The sequence below is a fragment of the Jaculus jaculus genome, chromosome 1, assembly GCF_020740685.1.
Source record: "Jaculus jaculus isolate mJacJac1 chromosome 1, mJacJac1.mat.Y.cur, whole genome shotgun sequence".
Classification (NCBI taxonomy): domain Eukaryota; kingdom Metazoa; phylum Chordata; class Mammalia; order Rodentia; family Dipodidae; genus Jaculus; species Jaculus jaculus.
This window is the reverse complement of record NC_059102.1, coordinates 64,339,487-64,364,000: the sequence shown is the minus strand read 5'-3', so window position 1 is coordinate 64,364,000 and position 24,514 is coordinate 64,339,487. Positions and strand designations below refer to the sequence as shown.

Genomic DNA, 24,514 nt, shown 5'->3' with positions numbered 1-24,514 from the left:
AGATCTACTACTCGGAATTATATCGGGACAGACTATCGGCTCCTGGGTTTTCTTCTGGGAAGTATGAGCCAAAATTTAAGCATTTTCTGGCCTTCTGCCACTTACCACTTCAAAGAAGTATCATGGAGTATTTTTGAGGAGGTCGGACATAATAAACATGCCGGAAGGCTAAGAGGATTGGCTGCTAAATCCACACACATGCTTTAGGACTTGGTTCAGTGTGTTCTCATGGCGAAGGCTTCTTTGCCTCCCTGTGACCTCCAGCAGAAGCGCTGGCTGTAGTCACAATTTGGTTTTGTCTATTGTTGCTGACCCCTTATTCCAGTGAGGCTTGTACTGTGGTTATTTGTGCAGATCTGTCTGGCTTAAATACTTTAAGATTGTGAGCTCTTCAATAACTAAGTGATAGTCTACCATAGTACTGTCCTATATTTTTAAAGGTGTTATATTATGATGTAGTTAATGCTCTAAGTTATGGGAAGGATTGCTAAGAAGAAACTGTTTAGCTCCATCTGGAAAAGATAAGAAAAAATAACCATAGAGAAGACCATCTGGGCCTTGGATAGGAGTTTGTCACATGAAGGATAAAAAGATGTACTGCAGGTGTAAGGAACACTAAGAAGGCAGAGATGGAAACTAAAGCTAAGCCAGGTTGCATCTTTACAGAACTTAGTTCATTACCATCAACGCCCATTTTACTGAGGAGGCAAGTAAGGTTCAGAAAGAATGAATTACTCTGGGCTGGTTTTTAGAGGATTTGCAAATGCCATTGTGAAGTCAGAGCTGTCCTTCCTGTCAAGAAGTCTGATGTGTTTGCAACACCAGCCACACGGGGGAGATGGGGGAAATGAGGCTGGGTTGGGGGTTATGACTAAAGCACGGGAAGTAGAGTAAGCAGCCCAGGAAGCCCATCTCCCAGGATTCCCAAATGTTCCTTGTAGGAAATTCAGGGGAGCAGTGAAGTGTGAGAGTCACTTGACTGGAATTTGTGTTAGAAAAGCAATTCTGGCAAGAGGGAAAACATGGCATAACTGGGTATATGTTACATCAGGCTGTTGTGAAAAATTAAGTGAGATATGTGAGGACGTGGGCCGGGGGATCATGATAGTAGTGGCCTGGAATACACTCTCATAGGGAACACACAGGATTGCAACTGTGGCGATAGAAGACCAAGGACACAGTAAATATAGCAGGTGCCTGACTGATATTGAGCTATTGAATATAATTTTGAAAACACCCATCCATCCATACTCCATAAAACATATATTCAAACATCCTCCCATTTTCTGCTTTGATTCATGAAGGGTTTGATACAGCAAAGATGGAAAGTTTTGTGATCTTAAAGACTAAGCATTCAAAATGGAGTGATGTCAACATCAAACAAGCACTGTTACTTCCCATGCACTTGTGAGAAATACAGCTAAAGTCTTTGGACATCAGGCTTATTTATGGCAATGGAGGCACAGATGCATAGCTGCAGCTGCAGACATGGTCCTCCTCTGAAATTTTCTCCCACTGTTCTGCAGTGAAGAGGTGAGCCATGCATAGATACCAGCCTGACCCTTTCAAGGCTCGTGTTGATAAAACATAAGGTAGAGCTATTCTTGGTCTCATGAAAGCACTGCCACAGGGCTCATTCTGACGATTAGAAAAGATGCTTGGCCCTCAGAGGAAGATAGTTGTCTTGGACTCAGAGTCTGCAGTTGTGAAAAGAGTAGAAGAGAGCTCTTAAAGAAGGCACAAAGGGAGGGACAATGAATGCAGTATGCAAAGTTCTTGCTGGGAGCCAAAGGAACCTTCAAGAGTCCTTGCCTGGAAAAAGAAAAGGTAATCTAAACGCAGTCCCCACCAGGGACCAGCCACATGAGAAAGTCCACACAAAGGAGTCGGAGGCAAAAGAACAAAGCAGATGGAATCTCTCTGGGCAATCACTCACTCTCCATTGGTTCCCCTGGCTGGGATTGCACCTAGTTCTCAGCTGTGTTGAGTTCTTTAACTAACTTGGGCTGGATGGTACATGTTGGAAGGAGGAGTCGGCATGCTCTGTACTGAGATAATGGGTCCAACAAGAACATGGTGTAGAAAAGAACTCATGGGCAATTCTACCTATACTTTCTGAAGCTGGTGATTCTGTGGTGGGGAAACCAGACTGCAGGGATCACACAGCCGCCTCTTCTCAGGAACTAAGCTTTGGCACACATGCTCAATAAGGCAGAGGCTTCAGTTCACTGTGTGCAAGAGTGGCTTTGCTAGTGAAATGATGCTGAGGAATGAGAAACAATTTGACATGCTCAGCCTGTCATACATTTTCAATCATGAGAAGGTACAATGTCAATATTGATACTAGCAAGGGAAATTGGATGTGTAATTATAGGTCAATGTGAAGTCATGTTCCTTATTTTTTATTGCTAACATCATCATAGAGAACAGATTCCCACTCCTCTTCTCTCTTTCATCTGTATCCCTACCTGTATGAGTGTATATATATGTGTACACACACACACACACACACACACACACGTGTGTGTGTGTGTGTGTGTGAAATTACTATTTCAATTTCATCTTAGGTTCTGATACTTTGCTTAGGGAAAAGCTTATTTGAACCTGACTTGTGTTCAATTAATAGAATCTTTAGCTTCACATATGAATGGACTATATAAGTCAAACATGACAATACATGATTCAAATGAATTAATAATCCAAAAAGCTTTCAAGTAACTGATAAAGGCAAATATATTTCTCTATCATTTTGATGAAAAGATGTAAAACAATGTAGTTAAAATTACCACAGTTTCCTAAAAGTCTTAAGGGTAATCTTAATTCTACTTATGATGTGAGTAAAAAGAAGAAAGAAATTAAATTTTTGAAGTGGGAAATGAATAAAATTCATAGTAATTCTCCATAGTGTGTACAATAATTATAGAACCCTGGGGCCAAAACTAACCTCTTTCCTCTACTTCCAGATGGACTATTCTAAATAATCCTAAAAGTGCCCCTCCACCCATAAAGGACTTCCACACTTCCAAGTCATAGTCAGTACTCTTCATTGTGAGGGATTAAAAAATCAAAGTGAGAAAGAAAGTTCCTCTTTAAGACATGGCTAACATGGTTGAGGCAAAGTTTACATAGCTAGTTGGAGTCTTAAAGTTCAATCATATCAGACAATATGAAAAAGATGTAAGAAAAATATTTTGATGCAAGTTTTCAGAAACATGAAAAACAACTTTTCTTGCACATTGATACAATAATAAAGCAGTTTGGAAACAAGTCAACCAAATCATCCAGTTCTGTGAGGAAACAGGCTAGTTCTACTTATTTCAGTGGGGAAGAAGCTGACAAGTAAGGTGACAATTTCATGTTTGTCACTGTGGTATTATAAAACGAGGACCAGCTTGCAGCTACTAAAATAGCAAGTGACCTTTGGCAGCTCTGATTTCAACCACTCAGCGGGTTTTTTTCTACCAAAGTGGCTTATTTTAGCTCTCACTAGACATTCAGCAAATGGCGCTCTCCAAAGGCTACAGTGTCTCAGACATGGCCGACACGGGTGGCTTCATTAGAATCTCACCTTCGGAGAGTGGGGGACTTGGGCTAATCTTTAAAAACTGCTGTTATCAAGGTTGTTACTAACAGTGCCGGTTGCCTAAATGCACTGAGGTGAGAAGGCTGAGATTCAGAGCTATCCATAGCTCTCAAAAGTGTTGTCTCTGAACTCCCCAACTTCCTCTCTTTCCTTCTTCTTGGTGAGCTAAACTCCTTTTCATTTTCCTCCACAAGGTTTATTTTATTACTTTTTAAAACTTGAAATATTCTTCCTAAACTACTTGCTACATTCAACCTCAATATAAATGATTAATTTATTTTTATTTTTATTTTTTGAGGTATCCCAGGCTGACCTGGAATTCCCTGTGTAGTCTCAGGGTGGCCTTGAACTCATGGCAATCCTCCTACCTCTGCTTCCCAAGTGCTAGTATCAAAGGCATGTGCCACCACAACCAGAAATTCATGAATTTTTGATTTGTCACTGGATTCTGAGTACTCAGTTTAGTTTATAGTATACTGTGAACCCAGAATGCTTAGGGGATTCACCCTGAGTTAGGGCTAGGAGATCTGGATGGACTTGCTCTAGGAAAGTGTAAGTGCCTGCACTGGGTTTTCACACCATCAGAGTTCCTCAGAATTCATGCTCTGAGGCAGTAAGTCTAATATTTTAAACCAGTTGTTTAAAAAATGAAACATTTAGCCAAATGAGATTTTACTTTACTGACTGGGTTATCAGTTTTATAAGTTTCCTTTCATTAAAGAGAATGTGTGTAGTGGTTTCTCATAGGTGACAGTGTTAGAGAAGACAAGTTCATGTAAACACTTTTCTGGTTGTTTGCATTTCTATTCAGAGTTCATGAATTTTAGGATAAATAGAATTTGGCTGTCAGAATTAAAACATCAATAACACATAAGCCTAAAATAGTAGTTAATCACTAGCCTCTACTGAAATACTAGATTTGGCATTATGGGTTTTGAATTCTCTCAAGCAGGACCTGGCTGTCTTAGCCCAGGAGTTGTTTGTTGGGTCATTTCGCTGCCCTGCCTTCATTACTTTCACTTCAGTGAATCAGAATAGCTTCCAGTTTGCTTTTCATTCAAGTCCTGTTGTCAACTCTTATAGCAGAGAATGACATAACTGATTTTTACTTCCTATAGATTTGCACCAAATTTTCATTGTGTTTCAGAAAAAAATTAACAAAATATGTTTATTAAGTTCAAAAGGTGCTGAGAACATACAAAAACACAGTCCAACAAAGTGAGAAATAGAGAAAAAATGAAATGAATCAGATTAATGTAAGAATAATAATATCTGGGCAAAACGGGATGAACAGATAAGAAAAATTTTACTTTCTCAAGTTACAGAAAGGCCACAGAAATTGCCATTTTACTAGGAAGTGAGAAGACAGGAAATAAAATATAAAAGAAGAAAAGAACCCACATAAGTATTTGTATTTAAAACATGTGGTGAAAACAAACTACCTAAGAGGAGCTTCCTAATGGCTGCATAGCAGAAGACTGTTTGGAATCATGCATGTTTTGTTTGATTGCAATAGTGCGTGTCTAATTTTTGGGAAATTGCAGTTTGCTTTCTTGAAACTAGTTGACAAGATTGAGAAAGACTCTATTATGGAAACATTACATTTCACAATTAATTTTCAAAGTAGAAGACCTCATTCATAGAACAATGGGAAAGATGAACATACTTCAGTGACCTACAATTATCCCCTTCTGGGGGGGCTGTACTGTAGGATGGGGATGTCAAATGTGTCCCTTTTCTGACTTTAAGTTTGTGCCTTTGGGAAAGTCACTGCTTCCTTCAATAGAAGAGTTTGGTAACAATGACCTTTTCTAAGGGAAATGAAAGTTTCTAAGGGAGACAAGAGCTTGGTAACAGGGACATTTTGTCTGAGAGGCAGGGTAAGCTTGTTCTGTTTGATTCATGTAGGAAAGGGCTTACAGAGTCACAGAGGGTCAGTCATAGCTTTAGACAGTACATGAAAATTCTGACATGACAGACCCAAGAGAGTGCTGCTTCCAAATCCTCATTTACTCCCTTTAAAAGCTTCACCTCCTCAGTGCTTTGGGATGCTGTTTTCTGGACATGAAGTGCCCATTGCATTCATAACTCCACAGACACTATGGTTGCCTGCTTGAGACCTATACAATATTGGGCTCATCAACATTCTGTCATGGATAGTGGGGAAGGGACACACATACACACACACATGCACACACATGCACACACACACACACACACACACACACACACACACACACACCCAAAGCAGAAGAAGGGCTAATTGGACAAGTTATAAATAAGGGGTTTTAAGCCGGGCATGGTGGCACATGCCTTTAATCCCAGCATTCGGGAGGCAGAGGTAGGAGGATCACTGTGAGTTTGATGCCAGCCTGAGACTACATAGTGAATTCCAGGACAGCCTGGGCTAAAGCGAGACCCAACTAAAAAAATAAATAGATAAAATAGAAGGGGTTCTATGCAAAGTGGGTAAGAGAGGGCAACAGGAGGAGGTAAGGGATAGGATTATGACCAAAGTACATTATATACATTTATGAAAACTGTCAATAAAAAAGCAAAGTAAAACACCCTCTACACCTCCTCACATTGCCCAGAGGATAGTCAGAACTCACAGATGATGAAAGCTAATTATAAAAATTGCTTAGAGCCATCACTAGGATTGGTAGTCACTGTTTGAACTTTGTTGACATATGGATTGACTGTTAATTTAGACAGAAGAAATTCCTCTTGACTCACAGCCTTTTGGATGTTTAGTCAATATATTTCTGACCTTCAGGAAGAAGTTATTTAGAGGTAATTTTTACATTTTCAAATGCTTAACCCATGCTTAAAAAAAATCTAGATTTAAAATCATTCATTCAATTAATTAAGAATAAATGTCCCACAGGGTGTGGTGCCACATGACTTTAATCCCAGAATTCAAGAGGCAGAGGTAGGTAGATCCCTGAGAGTTCAATGTCAGCCTGAGACTACATAGTAAATTCCACTCTTGCCTGGGCTAGAGCAAGACCCTTCTTTGTAAGACCAAAAGAAATAAAATAAATTAAGGGTTATGTTAGGATGAAATAGGATAAAATGATTTTTAAAAAAGTTTCCTAAGTAGTCCAGAATAAACTCGTCCAAAGCTTTCCAGTGCAAACTGCCTGAAAATTCTTCAAGTAGCCCTTCATAAGCCTCATAGCTAGGGCTTGTCTTCAAATACTTAATTTGTTCTCTCCAGTATTGAGGGTATATTTTCAAAGGAAGGCTTATATCCAAAAATAAAATAAACCAAACAAAACAACCATCTGGGAACATCTCTAACAGGTTTCTTCACTGCAAGCATCACAGAGATAAAGGCTGTTCTGATGAGCAGGGAGAGCCTGTCGCATGCTCTGCTACTGACCTAATGTGTACTGACCTCCATTAGTCTGTTCAGTTGGCATCTTTGCTTCCATAGCCAAGGTGTTATTCTACCCTTAACCAGATTTTCCAAAAATGGGTGCATTAACATTCAGAGCACTGAGAGCCAAGGTCAAGGTAGGAATGAGGTGAAAGTATGGCTGGCTTGCAGCATAATGTTGTGAAATGCAAGTCTCTTGAAAGGTCATTAAAAGCTTTTCCAAGGTTACTTGTAAGTTCCAACATTCCCTTCTATAAACCAAAGCAGAATGGATCTCCTGAAATCTTTTTTCCTTATTGAAGAATATTTCCTATCTGTGATGACTTTGAAAGTGAGTATATAAACAGAATTGGCTTTCCAATAGCTTCTCAATATGGTTTTTTGTGTGTGTGTGCTGACAGACTTTAGAATCTTCTTATGAAGTTCTGAATCTCGAGTCAAAAATTAATCCCAAATTAGTATCTTCAGGGGAATTCCACTGAGGAAGATCAATTTTGCACAACTTTAACTCAAAATAGAAAAAGGTGCTTTAGAAGATTTCCTTAATCTAGTAACTGTTAGCATGTAAAGAAAGCTGTAATAACATGGGTGTAAGCATATAGTGACTTGCATGAAATAACACTGTAAATAGAAATGTATGTTTATATTGAATTGAGTGTGCATATGTGTAAGTCTCTGAGGTATAAATCATTTTTATTTATAATTTTAGCATTTTCTAATTTCAAAGTTTTTTTTTGTACATTTTACCATATACTCCTGTTGTGGGAAGTCACATCACTGAGTATGACAACAGAGTGGCTGTAGATAATTTTATGTCCCTTTTGGGGGGATTTGTTAAAGGATATTCAGAAAGATGGATTTGAGTAACCTTAGAAAAGAATTAGAGAGTCCTTTGACCCATGGCCCTATAGAGTAATTTATGGCCAGGCACTGGTTAACACTACTATTCAAAAACATGGCAGGGCTGAAGAGATGGCTTAGTGGTTAAGGCACTTGTCTGCAAAGCCTAAGGACTCAGGTTTGATTCTCCAGGTCCCATGTAAGCCAGAGGCACATGATGGCACATGTGACTGGGGTTCGTTTGCAGTGGTTAGAGGACCTGACATGCCCATTTTCTCTGTTGCTCCCTCTCTCTGTCATAAATAGATAACCAAATAAATACTTGAAAACATGGCAGAATTACAAAGTACAGAGCAAGTTGAGTTGATTATCTCAGCTGCCATAGTCAGAAGAAAGGGCTTGTGAATGAAGCAGGCACTGGGACCTATTCTGTAGGTGATGAGGAACAATGTGGCATTAAAATTTTAGAGGACTCCGCCAGGCATGTTGGTGCATGCCTCTAATCCTAGCACTTGGGAGGTGGTGAGTTTGAGGCCAACTTGAGACTACATAGTGAATTGCAGGTCACCCTGGGCTAAAGCAAGACCCTACCTCAAAAACAAAACAAAACAAAACAAAACAAAACAAAACAAAAAAAACATACCCAAACAAACAAACAAAATTTAAAAATAAAATTTCAGGGCTGGAGAGATGGCTTAGTGGTTAAGGTGCTTGCCTATAAAGCCCAAGGACCCATGTTTGACTCTCCAGATCCCACAGAAGCCAGATGCACAAAGGTGAGGCAAGTGTAAGGTCGCACATGCCAACTAGGTGGTATAAGCATCTGGAGTTTGATTATAGTGGCTGAGGCCCTGGTGCACCAATTCTCTCTCTCTTGGTTTCAAAATAAAATAAGATGAGATGAGATGAAATGAAATGAAATGAAATAAAATAAAATAAAATTTCAGAGAACTCAAGTACATCCTTTTAAGTCACCCAGGGGACCCTGGGAGGCTGGCTCCTCATTAGTAACAACAGGCTTTCAGTAGATGTTCATATGCTGGTTTTCCCTGCAGAGACTTGAAGTGATCAGGTTCAGGTTCAAGAGGGGCATAAGGGCAAATGATTTTTCCTGAAGCTGTGTGACACCCTCTGCCACTCACACTGAGCTTTAATAGTATGCAAACAGGGAGTGGCTTGGGATTGGCCCCTCCCCTCAAGATGCCCCTTGTTGGCCTTAAGTTTCAATTTAATGTGATTTACTTAGTTGTGCCTTTGGAGGAGGGCAGGTGGAGAGAAGAGATGGGTGCCTGGCTGTGATTTGATAGTGCTTACTAACAGTAACTGGCAGTGTATACACCCAGAGAAATCCCTGTGCAGTTTTGTCCTGCTCCCTGGGGACAGGCTTGCTGGCTACTGCCATAGTCAAGTTATCAGCACCATTGGGATTGCAGAGTGGCCCATGGCCCCCTCCTCACCACTCCTCTTTGCTTGAGTGGCTGAAACAATGGAGATATTTGTGTGGATTACCAAAGCTCTCCATGGGGTGAGAAAACCATAATCTTTCCAGGTCATTTAGTCCAACTGCCTTATTTTTCAGAGGGTGAAGCTGAGCCTCATAAACCTGAATGCCTTGAACAAGCCCATGTGACTAGTGTGTGGACCTAGGCCCCCAGTGTGAACTACTTTCCTGAAGTTGCCTGTGTTGAGCAGACAGGGCAAGTTTGCAGATGTCTTCCTTCCAAGCTAGAAAGGGAAAACCAAGGCCACTAGATTTTCCTTTCCTCCAGCTAGTGGAATGCTTTCTCTCACTGGCTTCATCTGCTCTTTGTTTTAATGATCCACACAGCAGTTAAACTCAATTTGGATGTCTGTTTGTATGTGTGATGCTGGCACAGGTGTTTAAATATGTATAATATTTTAAGTTGTTATAAAATATTTATTTATGAAAGGAGATAGCATTTAAAAGTGTAGCTTTAAGTCTATAGCACCTGCTTGGAGTTTTCAACAATCAGCAATGGAAACATCCTCAAATTTTACAGAAATTTTGCCATATGAAACTTCATTAATAATATCTTTTGTATTTTCTTTGCAGCCCAAGCAGTATAAAGGAGTACATGACAGAGACTATATCACTGAGACAAATCTTTTTGTGAAGTCTCCTCTATCTCCTAATATTCAGCTTGTGTAACAGATACATTTAAAGTGAGGTTATTTCTATGTTTGATACTTAAAATTTCTCCATGAATCAAACAGAAAAGGCATATGAAAATTAACCTACATTAACACAATACAGGCACAATGAGATCAATGAGTTCACATTCCTTGTCTGGGTCTGGAGAGGAAAATTCCATAGAAAATACCCACGCCAGGTGACGTGTGTAGAAAGTAATGTGTCCCCTTAGCATCACAGTTTATTTGAGGATTTTTTCTTTTGTCTTTTTATAAGAAACACGTTTGGCATTTTGAATCATCTTGTTGTCTGGTATTGCCTGAGTGCATTGTCAATCACCCTGCAGCTTAAATGAGCTTTCATTAAGAGTGTTATCCCTGCAGAATCCCCAAACCATCGGAGACCTTTAGTGGGGAGCAGACCCACTAGTTTATATTTTCAGTTTTTATTTGCTGAGAATCCTGTGTCTAACTTTCCTGCTCTGTCACTAACACTGAAATATTTTATTCCCAAAGACATAACACATCCATCATGCCAGCTTGAAGTGAATTTCCAGCCAAGCCCTGTTAATACCACTGCCTAAATATTAATTTTTGGCTTACTTCTATCCTTTTCTTATTTCATGGGCTCTTTTCCATTTGGGCTTTTGAAAAGCCCAAGGATAAAATTCCTGAATTATTTCATGTTGTTTATATTCTCTTAAGTGTATTTTGCTTTCTATTCTCAACATTCTGGGAATAAAACTTTTCTTATGAGTAAGGAGGCTCAGAATAACTGATGCCCACTTTCTCCAAAACCTCCAGAAGTGTGGGTACTTTTTAACCAGGATCATCCAGAATTAAGGATCTATGACACACACACGTGCATACACACACACACACACACACACACACAAACACACACACACAATTTTCAGCACTGGGAACTGAACTTGGGGTCTCATGCATGCTAGGCTAGTGCTCTGACACTGAGCTCTACCTTACCAGTCTGTGACACTTTGAGTTTTAATTATCATTTTTGCTATGTGTCTCTTACACAGGCAAAATAGACACCATGTGCTTTCCTTAAGTGCCTGGAACATTTCAAAAAGAAGTTTTTGAAAGCAAGCTTGGAAGTGTTGGGCAGCAAAATGAATGATGTGTTAAAACTAAGCTTCATTGGCCAACTAACTCTGCCCTAGGACAATCACTCATGTCTCTGCCCCTTGCTTTCATCATCTGCTTAGACCATGGCTTCTGCTCTGCTGACTGAGGCATTGGTTATATGACCCTTATACTGATTAAAATACATGAACAGATATTTTGTATTTCCTTCCATACAGAAACCAGGATTGTTGGGATCCATAATGTAGGAAGTATGAGTTCCTTTGGCACATGTGTTTAAAGAGTAAACTTGCTTTATAATATTTATGTATCCAACTTTTGGCAGTTTGCATGCAGTCAGCCATATTGGTAAATTATAGTTCATGGATATGTTTTTATTATAAAGTTCAGAATGGGGCTGTGGAGATGGCTTAGCAGTTAAGGCACTTGCTTGTGAAGCCTAAGGACCCAGGTTTAATTCCCTAGTGCCCACATAAGTCAGGTGCGCAAGGTGGCACATGTGTTTGGAGTTGGTTTGTAGTGGCTGGAGTTACGTGCATGCCCATTCTTTCTCTCTCTTTCAAATAAGTAAATAAATAAGTAAAATTAAAGAAAATTCAGAGCAACAAGAATTTGTTCTATATAGACTAATGTCAAAATTGATTTTAAAAGATCTGCTTTTAAGATGATCCAATCTCCACATAATGTCCTAACTTTACATGTTTTGTTGTTATCTCAGAAAACAGAGGAAGCAGGTCAAAATTTCTAGTAGCCAAAAGTGAGACTCAAATTCCTTAGTGTGGCAGGACCTTGAATCCCCTAATTTTAAAAGTGGCTAAGCTCAAAATTTCTGTTTGGTGTGTAGGGCGTTTTTCTATGAAAGCATGCTACCAAACACTGTGGGTTCAGTTGCCTACTCATCACATCAGGTTAAAATGTCAGCAAGGAAGCTATGAGCTCTGGTTTGTGCCACCTAGGAGCATGTCTGCTGGCAGAAAACACCAACTCTACTTTTCTATGGCAATATCCATTAGCTTACATGTGGTTGCCATTGCTTGATAGGAAGAAATATATTATAATGGTTAAAAGAATGGAGTTTGATGTTCCTCAAACATAGCATCAAATTTGTTCCTTTTTAAAATTAAATCTTTATTAGCATGCAAAGAATTAGGATTCCTTATGACATTAAATTTATTTTGTTTCCCTTCCCTCCTCTCCTTCGTAAACCCTGTGTCTCCCAGGCCCTCTCCTTGCCATAGCCTTGCTTTTGTGTTCCTCTTCTTATAGTCATTTTTTCCACATACACCACCATTTCTAATTTTTCCAGATTCTCTGTCATGGTCTCCCATCTAATATTATAGCTCATAGCCACTCTTAATCCCCTAATTGCACACATAGAAATATTGAAAGTTAAGATCATATAAGATCATAACATATGAAAGAGACATGCATCTTTCGTCTTTCTGGGCCTAGGTTACCTCACATAGTATAATATTTTCCTGTTCTATTTCCCTGAAAATTATATTGTTTAATTTTTATTTACAGATGAATAACATTCAATTGTGTATATGTACCACATTTTCATTAGCCAGCCATTCACTGATAGACATATAAGATGATTCCATTCCCTAGCTACTGTGACTAGAAAAGCAATCAACATGAATGTACAAGTATCTCTCTAGTAGGATATAGAGTTGTTTGGTAAATTTATTCTTTGGGTTTACTAAATTGTGTTATTTCTGAGCCTCAGTATTTTCATCTGTAACATGAATATACAATATACCAAGTATACTAAGATTGTTATGGGAATTAAGTATAGGACGTCACTTAGCACAATGGGTTCTCAATAAAAACTAATGATATTGCCTATGATAATGCTCTTATTTAATAATAATTATAATGCCAATCATAATATTAATAGTGTTTTAATGAATGTGCGTGTGTGTGTGTGTGTGTGTGTGTGTGTGTGTGTGTCATTTGTATGTATGGGTGTGCTTGTGCATTTAGAGACCAGAGGAGAACGTTGGGTACTGTTCCTAGGAATGCTATCTACCTTAAGTAGAGAAAGTAAGAGAGAGACACAGAGAGAGAATGGATACATCATGACCTCTAGCTGCTGAAAACAAACTCCAGATGCATGCATCACTTTGTGCATTTGGCTTTTTACAGGTATTGGGGAACTGAACTTGGGTCATTAGGTTTTGCAGGCAAGAGCCTTAACCACTAGGCAATCTATCCAGCCTAAAATCTTTCTTGAGACAAGGTCTTTCACTGGTCTGAAACTTTCTTATTGGGCTCGACTGGGTGACCAGTGAGCCCTAGGGATCCTACTGGCTCTGCCTTCCCAGCACTGTGATCACAAATACTCACCATTCTTGCCTGGCATTTTGTGTGGGTCTTCATGTTTGCACAGCAAGCACTTTAATGAATTATCTATCTTCAAGCATATTATTAATGACAGTTCTTACACATGACAGGTAATATCTTAAGAAATCATGAATTCTAACTCAGTTATCCCCATTAGACATCTCATATGCATGTGTACGTACAGTTAAGCAGTATTACTGGACCTTGTTTACAACACAGAGGTCAAATACTTTGCCTGAGAGAAAAGGTGCAACCAGCTTTCAGAGTGGCAATTTGGTTGTGAATCAGAGGCCTAACTGCCTGCATAGTGATACTGCTAGAAACTTAGTATTGTCGTGCAATAAGCGGTGAGCTATTGGACAGAACAGGCCAAACAATGCATCACACTGTTCTAGTCTTGTACAGGTACACTCATAGAGGGCAAACCCATCTTTGTGTCCACTAGGTGGCATTGCTGTTTTAACAAATCTAAACCAAGGAATATGTAGGCTCAGGAGCATTAACAATTTGAGAGCATTCACAGGACAATCTAATTGCCCCACTAAGGTCAGATAAAATTTTAGAGTACATGCAGAAATCTGTTAAGACTAGACATATCTCAAGTAATTAAGAAAAGTACACGCTAGTTCTTTTTGTGTGTCTAGAGGTAGACAACCTGGATAAAGTCCAAGATTACCCAGTCTGGTTCTATCAGCTCAGGCACAGGGAAGGAAAATAATTTATCCATGGTAACTTAAGCTGATGGTTTTGGCTGCAATTTTCTTCCCATAATACTTTCTGCTAGTGACACTTCATAAGGAAACCATAGTTTCTGAATACCTAGAAGACTTCCTTTTTGTGTGAGGGGCAGTGGATTGCCCAACAGTTGTTTGTATTTAACTTAGATTTAATATATTTCAAATGAACAGTTGGATCAGGAACTTCAATATTAGCATCTTTTTTTCTTTTCTTTTCTTTTCTTTTCTTTTCTTTTCTTTTCTTTTCTTTTCTTTTCTTTTCTTTTCTTTTCTTTTCTTTTCTTTTCTTTTCTTTTCCTTTCCTTTCCTTTTCTTTCCTTCCTTCCTTCCTTCCTTCCTTCCTTCCTTCCTTCCTTCCTTCCTTCCTTCCTTCCTTCTATCTTTCTCTCTCTCTCTCTCTCTCTCTTTCTCTCTTTCTTTCCTTCTTTCTTTCTTTCTTTTTTTTTGTTGTTGTTCATTTTTTATTTATTTATTTGAGAGCGACAGACACAGAGAGAAAGACAGATAGAGGGAGAGAGAGAGAGAATGGGCGCGCCAGGGCTTCCAGCCTCTGCAAACGAACTCCAGACGCGTGCGCCCCCTTGTGCATCTGGCTAACGTGGGACCTGGGGAACCGAGCCTCGAACCGGGGTCCTTAGGCTTCACAGGCAAGTGCTTAACCGCTAAGCCATCTCTCCAGCCCTCTTTCTTTCTTTCTTTCTTGACATACTCTCTTGGGAAGGTTGTGTGCTTCCACTTACCATACAACTATATCATTAGTTGTAAAAGTACTGGTAAGTAGCAGATTGCTGGAGTTGGGACCAAGGGTAGACACTGGTTCTCTCAGGAGCTAGCCATAAGTCCCCATGACATTGTAAAACTATCTATGAACTCCTGTTTCTTCAGTAACATGGAATAACACTTTCCCTTGTTGTTTAAGATGTGTGTGAAAACTGATGTGTGTGAAAACTGAATGTTTGGGAAATGGTAACAGAAATGTTTGTTGTTATAGCTGTCTATGTCTCTTGGTTATAAAAGTCATTACAGGCACTTTGTCCACCTTTACATAATCTGCTGTTCAAAGAAGAAATAACATTTCAGGTTTAATACTATGAAAAACTGCCTCTTCCTCAACCAAGTAACATAAGTAGCCACAAATATGGCCCTGAATCTCACTAAAAACACTTCTGTGCTTTAGGTACTTATGTGAAGGTGACTAAGCACATGATATCTGCATATTAATAGCTAAAATTGTTGCACACTAGCCTACTGTTGTAATTCCGACAACATTTCTATGAGCTACACACCATACTTTTTCCTTTTTAAAGACTAGAGAACTGGAATTGAGTAATTTGCTGTGGTTTCTATCATAAGCCACAGAGTAGGGTTTGAACTCAGGCTGTTTCCACCACTGTTGGTCTAACTCTTCTAGTCTGTGGCAGACATGCAACTATGGTACCCAGGTGTTAAGTTTGTACCAGTAATTTTGTGGGAGTTCACTAATGAGACGAACTGGTTAAACATTTAATAGACTTTTGAGCTTAATACAGTGAAACAAAGTTCTAACAGGTCAGAAGAGAGCTTGCCTGTGACTGGATGCCCTTGAGTTCAGTCTCCAAGGGACTGAAGGGTATTATCACTAGAAGAGGATTGGGTTGCTGAGGCTGTCATGCCGATGACTAAGTCACTTGCCACTTTGTTCTGTAGCATTCCAGACCACATTTTCTTGTTGTGATTCAGAATCCTACATGGAATTCTTGAATTTAGTTTTCAAACTCTTAGCCATCTGAAGTACTTGCTGCCTTCATAAAGAAGAACGTTGAGACAAAGTTTTCTTAAAGTGTGGCCCCAGGTATTTCTGGCGGACAGACAGTAAGCCATGTTTATTGGGTTATGCCACACAGTACCTGCTTCACTTTGAATAACATCGCTTTGGATAGCACTGAAATTTCCCTGTTCCTACCAACAACATTTCTCCTTCAATGAGAACTCAAGTTCAACAGATAGCAGCTGTTATTTCCTTACAGAGAGAATATTTCTATTTATAATTTCTTCTTTCCTTCTTTACTTGAAATAAACCTTTACGTAGCAAGGAACCAATAAGTTTTATTAGAGCATATTTTAAAAATCATCTTATTTTTCTGTATAGAAATCATGTAAGCAAGTAAGTTAATTTAGATCTAAGAAATGATCCTACTAGATACGATTAGGACACCTTCAAAGAAAACACCCAACAATGAAAATTGGAGAAGACTTATACTTACCGATCTCGGTCATTGTTATCCCTGGAGCTAACTGCCCGTTGTTGAAAGAACTATAGGTAAACAAGTTGGGTACGGAGGTGAGGTCATAGATAGGTTCTTGCTTTATCTGTTTGATTCCAGTCATGTCCAGTCCTGACTGATCGGGAGATGGCTGGCCAGAATCTATGTTGTAATAACCCTCGGACTTGGGCAAGTCAATGACATGCCCATTGGTGTACGTGCTGCTGGTCTCGGTGTTCAGGTTGCTCAGGCCGTTGCTGATGCTGCTGCCGTACACTCTGGCCAGGGCCTCAGCCTCCCCAGTCTGCTGCTGCCGCTGTTCCTGCAGCCGCTGCTGGTGTTTCTGCACCTCAGCATACAGGCTGTCCCTCTGTTTTTTGGACATCCTCCCAAACTTCACAGCTGGCATGGAGAGAAAAGCAAGAAACAATAGTGTGACATTTCTTATTAGCCACCTCACATCTCCTGAGTAGTTTCCCCTACAATACCAAGTGGAAAAACTCCTAACGGTGCAATTCAGGGCTCCATTAATTTGGGCAAAAGTTATATTTGGAGGGTTCCTATACTGGTTTATATTGCCTTAACTGCTGAACCATTTCTCTAGTCCTGCATCATGGTGAGAATGAAACCTGTGCATGCTGGCCATACTGAGAAGGAAGCCTGGGTGTATTCTATATCTGTAGCTGTTATCAGCATTGGTCAACTTTGAGTACCAGGTTTATTTAGGCTCATAGTTTTAAATGCATCTGTCCCAGGGCGGGTGGACTCATTGCTTCTGGGCCTGAGAGGCAGCATATTATGTTGGGGAATATGCGACAGATTAACCTATTCAGCTCATGGTGAGGAAGCTGAAGAAAGTAAGAGGAAGGAGCTGAGGTTCTGGTGCACCCATTCTCTCTCTTCCTCTTTCTTTCTCTCAAATAAATATATTTTAAAAAGCCAGGCATGGTGATGCACCCCTTTAATCTGAGCACTCAGGAGGCAGAGGTAGGAGGATCACCATGACTTCAAGGCTACCCTGAGAGCTAGAGTGAGACCCTACCTTGAAAAAAACCAAAATAAAATAAAAAACAAACAAACAAGAAATAACAAAACACATGGTCCCAATAACCTAAGGCTGCTTTCTAAGCACCACCTTCTAAAGATTTCATAAAAACCTCCTTGTAGGTCCAACATGGGGGGCAAACTTTTAGCATATATGGGCCTCTGTGGGACATCTAAGATCCAAACTATAGCACTAGGATAGAAAGAGATGTAAAACTGTATGTATCTGTCATGGTTCTGAACTTAGAACACATATTTGCTTATTTTTTAATTTGAATAAAGCAACATTTAGGAAGCAAAGCAACAACAAATCTTATTTGAAGACCAAACAGTTCCTCCTATTGAAATGCCACCAATCCCACTATTGACTTTCTTCCCTAACCATGTTCTTGGGAAGAACACTACTGTTTCTCTTTTAGACTTACTGTATAATGTTGTCATTAAATCCAAGGATGCAGGGTAGAGTGAAAACCACAATTGTAAATGTACCACATCATTTGTATTCAGCTGGATTTGGGAAGCGAATGATATAGAGTCGTTAGGAACTAGGAAATGTGTACATCTGAGGCAAGCGAGACAACAGAAATCACTTTTCCTCATCCTACCATCCCCACTTTTTATTTTTTCCATGTTTTTAAATCCAAATACTCATTCTTAGGGAAATTGAGGATGAGGCAGTTTGAGAGTCATATGAATACAAGTGTTGTGACTACTGCCTTGTGGTTCAGGTAGATTGACCTTCTGACTTATTTTAGTAGGCTAGATTTGCACTGATTGGTTTAATATTTATAGGAATGAAAAATTGAGCATGAGAAAGTCTTCCACCATGAGAGTAGAACATTTGTGCCTTCTTTGGTGGGGGGGGGAGAGGAGAGAGAGGGAAGAGGCAGAGGGAGAGAGAATGGGTGCACCACGGCTTTTCAGCAGTATGGAATGAACTCCAGATGTGTACACCCCCTTGTGGGCATGTGTGGCGTTGCATGCTTGTGTCACTGTTGCCTCTGGCTGTATGTGGATCTGCAGGATAGGCTTCGCAGGCAAGCCCTCTTAACCACTAGGCAATCTCTCCAGCCCAGCTATGCTTCTTGATAGCACTTTCCATTGAATCTTTGCTTTAAATCTGACCCTGATTCCTTCCACCTACATCCTTCCAGGTCCTTTTCCATGTCAATTCCCAGTACCCTTTCATTGTGTGCAGGCATGCTGCTCAGCCCTGAACTCATGGTCACATGGCTTGCTTTAGGTGAATGGCTATTGACAGATGTAATACAAACAGAAGCTTGAAAAGGGCACCTCACGATGGTGAGGACATGCCTGCATGAGATGGGTTCACTGAACTATAAGATACACGAAACTGATCCAAGCCTTCTCAGCCATCCAAGACAGGCCATCTACCAACAGCAGAACCACACACTGGCCTGCAGCTGACAATTGCAGAAATGTGTCATTAACCATTGTCCTCACCTAGAACAACCACTCTCAGGGCAGTATGCTGCCAGGGACTTCCCTGTGGTAAACATCTGAAAACTCACTGGAGGATAGCTATGTCTTTTATGTAAAATCAACTTAGCAGGTTCCCGAGAAGTTGGAATATTTAGGAAAAAACAAAGCCCTACTATACTTTGGTATTATTAGGCTTTATCCCAAATCAGGAATGCCAGTGACAAGCACTACAGTACCATTCTAGAAAGCATGTTCCACTTATTTTCAGAAACACCGAGGAGCCAGGGTTTCAGCTTTATGCTCTTCCCTCCAATAAAACTGATGATTTATTTGGGAAAAATTTATAGTATATGGAAAAAGTTAAACTCACTGAACCTTCTGACATACAAACAACTCCTTATAAATACATTTGTTGTATTTATCCATAGTTCCTCTGAGAGAGAAGACACGTGATTACTGCATTTTCATTACTTACTTTCTTTTTATCACTCCCATGGATGAAAGCAGTACACACTAAGCTTGTACCCCTCTCAGACCTGAATTATTCTGCTAATGACATTCACTTGACTATTGAGGCAGCCTCTTGTTACACTGCTACCTCTTAAAGAAACCGGCACAATTCTGTATACATTGCAAGTGCTTTATAAATATTCAGTGATGGAGCAGGGTATGCTCTTCACCCTCCTTTCAATCCCACACTAGCAATGAACAATTTGATGCAAGCATATTATAAAGTACCTCATTTTCATTTTAATTGTGGGATTCTAGATGGAATAGAAGTTTCCAGGGTAACTAAAAATTAAAATCATTTCCCAGTTAAAGATTTCTATTTGCTGTGGCATGATAACTGATCATGTATTTTTGGTTTCAGAGGGATCCAGGTGGACACCTATCATCTGTAACTTCTACAGTCATCATGGAAGTAATAATGCCTTACTGTGTCTACTCATCTGTGTTTATAGCTGCTGCTTACCAATTAACCTGGTCTTAACTGAACTCTACCAGCATCAAATATAGCCTCCTAAGTGATTTGAAAGTCAGAGTCAATCTACCTAATCCTACTCATCATTTCATAATTTCCTTTCTCATGTCTGCCAGTCTTTCTCCAGAAGAACTTTACATGCCAGAATATTAGTTCTTCTGCTTATAATAACATCATCATTAGCCAATGTGGGGCCATTTTGATTTTTAAATGTAGGACTGTGACTGAAGAACTGAATTGTAAGTTTTACTTAATAGAAATGTGAATGATTTAAACAGTCACATGTGAATTGGACTTCATAGTTCTAGATGTGGTTACTGTGGAGCCTGTACGTGCACAGGGCAACTTCTGTCTTTTTATTTTTTTGGATTTTATTTATTTATTTATTTTTGGTTTTTCAAGGTAGGATCTCACTCTAGCTCAGGCTGACCTAGATAGAAATCACTATGTAGACTCAGGATGGCCTGGAACTCGTGGTGATCCTTCTACTTCTGCCTCCTGAGTGCTGGGATTCAAGGCATGCACCACCACGCCCAGCTCAACTTCTGTCTTTTTATAAAGATACATTCTAGATTTTTAACAATTATTAATTAAATTATTTTTTTCACCTTCTAGATTTTTGTATGGTGAATATGATATTTTCTCTTTGAGTCCCAATCCCCTCCTACTAATACCAAACATTTTCCTATAAACAGCTATATTTGTGAAGGCTCCAGTTAAAATAAAAGCGGAAAGCAAGATAGAATTCCAGCACTATGAAGGGCTGGGCAGGACTGCCGTCTTGGCTACACATGAGTCAGGCCAGCCTGGACCACAGAGTGTGACCATTTCAAAAAATCAAAAACCAAAGACCAGCTAAAATCAAGAATCAATCAATCAAACAAACAAAAACCAAAAGAAAAACATATAAGATGGTAGAGAAGATTTATTGGACATATGTGTATATGTATATGTATATACAAACTATCAACTCACACACATAATTTGATTTCTTTTATTGATTCTTTTTTTCATTCTTTGAATAAGTTAAATCTGACTAACTTTATAATTGCTAAATTTGGTGCATACTCATATATGTGTTAAAAATAATGAGGTAGCATAGTAGCATACATTTGGGAGAGAATAAAAATCCAGTGAGGTAGTTGTCTACCAGGAGCCATGCTATTTCAGTGGCCAGATGTGGTTGGCCAAATAGGCATTTTTGGATTCAGACATAATTGACAGAAAGTAAATGAATGTACCAGAGTAAAGATGTCACTGTATCTCTGAGAGAAGGCAGAGGTTGTAGGAAGGAGTTAGGTGTGAGGACATCTTACCCTGGCTCTGGCACTACTGCTAAGGACTTTGCCAGTATTTAGTGAGTAATAGAAGAGAGGGATATTTAGAAAGTGACAGGAGATGCTCTCTCATTCTCGAGTACTGACTAGAGAGTGCAAGCAAAATGCAATGTATTTTATCTCTTTACATATTCTTTATTTATTTTTGTGTGTAGAGCATATGTGGTATGGTGCATTATGTCTTGTGTGTATAGGAATATACATTTAGAAGCCAGAGGAGCATTTCAGGTACTCTTCACCTGGAGCTGCTTGTTTTGATCAGCAAGACCCAGCAATTTTCCAGTATCTGTTGCCCCTGCAGTTCCTAGACTGAGGTTACAGATATGCATGGCCACATGGGTTTTCACATGGGTTCTGGGGAGTCAAACTCAGGTGGTCTCAGGCCCTCATGCTTAAGTGACAATTACTCTTAACCAGTGAATCTTCCCCCAACCCAGCTTTTTTTTTTTTTTTTTTTTCTTCCTGGTAGGATCTCGCTGACCTGGAATTAGTCTCAGGCTGTCCTCAAACTCACAGCAATTCTCCTTAAAGGCATGCACCTTCACACCCAGCTTGGGTTTTTAAATACCACATATAAAATCACATGTCAGGAGCAGATGAAACCTCATTAGCCCTCTGGTGTTAGTGTGATTTGATTGGTGTGGGCTTCCTGCTATAATCACAGTTCTGACCAACTTCTGCTGCATAACAGAGTAAAGAAACGGATTGTCCCTCAGAGGGAATTTTCTGTGCTCATCTTGTTGAGCCTTCTCTTCACATTCTCAATGCCCTACTCAGGTGTTTCTCTTCATGACTGTCCTGACATGAGACATTCTTAGGAGTCAGGCTTTGGGATTGGCGTTGGACCCATCACTGCCCTCAGACACTATATTGCTTCTGTTTGCCAAGGCATATGTGTGTGTGTGTGTAATGAATTTCTCACTGAGAAATTATTTATGGCTCCATCTGTCAAATGACCCTCCCACTTTCCACACACAAAAATACTACAGGATTCAGAAATTTCCTGGACTCTGTGGGATGATGGTGTTGACTCTTATGACCACCTGGGACCAGCCTTCTTCTCTTGTCCAACATTCAGCTCTCCAGTCAAACCCACAGGCTGGGTCCTTCCAGAGGAGATACTTTTAATGACTGAATCTTTTGATTGAAAATATAACAAAAATAAAGATACCCAATGGCTTATCTCTTCACACAATTATCAGTGGGGCCTTTGTGATACTATCAGTTAATATGCTGCCTCAATATGGGATAAAATGAAGTGCAAAATAACTCCATGTATTAGATATATAGAAAAGACTCTTATCTGCTGGATAGATGTTGGTAGTTATCATCCTCACCCTCCACATTGCTTGTCTTTCTTACATAGAAGTACACAGTCCATAATTTTGCCATAAGAGAAAATTTACATGACCAATGAGCCCAGAAAACAAAGGAAACAAACAAAAAAATACTTAATAGGACTGTTTTGGTAACTGGTCTTTGCATTTTTAGAAGCTACGTATTACTCAAAGCTGGAATGCACCTACCCTCCTTTTATGGTCAGATTTGTCTTACAAGTATACTTCTGTGCAAAGCAAGTCTAGATTGACAGGAAATTAGAGAAAAGACAACAAAGTCTGATAACTCATTAAGCCTCTACATACTAAGAGGCAGCACATATCAATTATCTCCACGTTTTTAAAACTTGGAGTTTCTTTGTGAATGCACATGACCTTTAACTTCAACATCATTAGAGAGAGTATGGACAGAGGCACAGACGCTAAGAGAGCATCAGGGGCATTGCCTGTGTCTTGGATTCCAAGTAGAAGTGGACTACATAGTTCATTCAGTTATTCAGCAGCTGGATAGGTGTCTACTTTTAACCCAATTTTCAGGATACAGTAGAAAATGCACACCTGTAATCTTAGCACTAGGGAGGTCAAGGCAGGAAGATTAGAAGTTCAAGGTCAGCCTGAGCTACACAATGGGTTTTAAGCCAGCCTGGGCTACAAGATACCTTGTCTCAAAATCATTAAACCGAACCAAACAAACCCGTAGACAGAAATGGCTCTATGATGCAAGAGCACTTATAATTTGCTGCAGGAGAATTGGGGCCAGTGTTCATAAGAGAATAATTAATTTGTGAGAATGACTAAAGATGGAGGAATAACGAAACAAAATTCTTTGTGTGCACCTTGTTTGCAGTAATTTTGTTTCACTAATCCAAGAGTTTAGCTGGGGAGCCAGCCTGCCCATTTTGATTAGGTATGCGGGAGAAGCACATGCAGAGGTCATATTTGGGTCGAACCAGTGAGAAGCACACAAGTCATGCTCTGAGTAGAACACTCCCTACCCCTAACTTTTGAAGACTTGGATTGCTGCTGTTGCCTATGAAATCTTCATCATGGTTCAAACCCTTATCTTGGTATCTGTGAGCCCAACAGAGGTATTCACTGCTCCATAGTCTCTTCGCACACTAAGCAACCATGTGCACTAGTCAGAGAAGCACCTTAATCACCAAGCCATCTCTCCAGCCCTGATGTGCACTAGTCAGATCTCTTGGTCACTGAAAAGCTTCTATGTACCTGACTTTCTGGTTTTAGCTCCAAAAGTTTCAAATTCTAGGAAATGCCTCCTTCAGAAGAAAGGCTGGACAGATGTTCACCTGCAACTTCGACCTATGTGGCCTTCACTTAACCCCTATTGCTCAGCATGCTCTATAAGCTTATCACTGCCCCCCTTTTCTTATTTCTCAAGAAATACTGAGTTTCATATAGTTTTTACTTAGTTACTTATTTACTTTTTTCAAGGTAGGGTTTCATTCTGGCCAAAGCTATCCTGGAATTCACTATGTAGTCTCAGGGTGGCCTTGAACTCACGGTGATCTTCCTCCTTCTGCCTCCTGAGTGGTGGGATTAAAGGCATGTGCCACCATGCCTGGCTTACTTTATTTCTAAATTCATGATCAACATCCCCACATTAAAAACTCTTTCTGTAACTTGAATAGCCTCTGGTGAAGCATCACTTGGAAACCCCAAGGTAAAAAGAGGACAGAGCCTTACCATCTCTTGACATTCCCAGGGCAAGACACTTCTGCAGTCGGCAGTGTTGGCAACGGTTCCTGTTGGTTCTATCAATTAAACAGTTCCTCTGCCTTGGGCAGGAGTATGAGGCATTATTCTGCTGGCTCCTCCTGAAGAACCCCTGGAGGGAAAGAGACGAAAGCGCAGCAGTGTGAGAAGAAGAGGACATCAGCACTTGCACTACGACATAACTTGAATGGTTTTGGGATAGATTGTAGGTGCTCTCGAGCAGAAAATCTGAGCTGTTTGCAGAAGCATGA

At 39.8% G+C, this 24,514-nt stretch overlaps 1 protein-coding gene across 1 annotated transcript in view; it reads right to left on the bottom strand.

The window, feature by feature from the left end:
• Rorb (RAR related orphan receptor B) overlaps nucleotides 1-24,514 on the bottom strand; it is a 181,976-nt gene that overhangs the window by 27,990 nt on the left and 129,472 nt on the right. The window contains exons 3-4 of the mRNA XM_004653103.3: nucleotides 24,234-24,375; nucleotides 16,387-16,788 (exon numbers count right to left, since the gene is read on the bottom strand). Of these exons, the coding sequence (XP_004653160.1) occupies nucleotides 16,387-16,788; nucleotides 24,234-24,375 (544 nt within the window). The remainder of the gene's footprint in view (nucleotides 1-16,386; nucleotides 16,789-24,233; nucleotides 24,376-24,514) is intronic.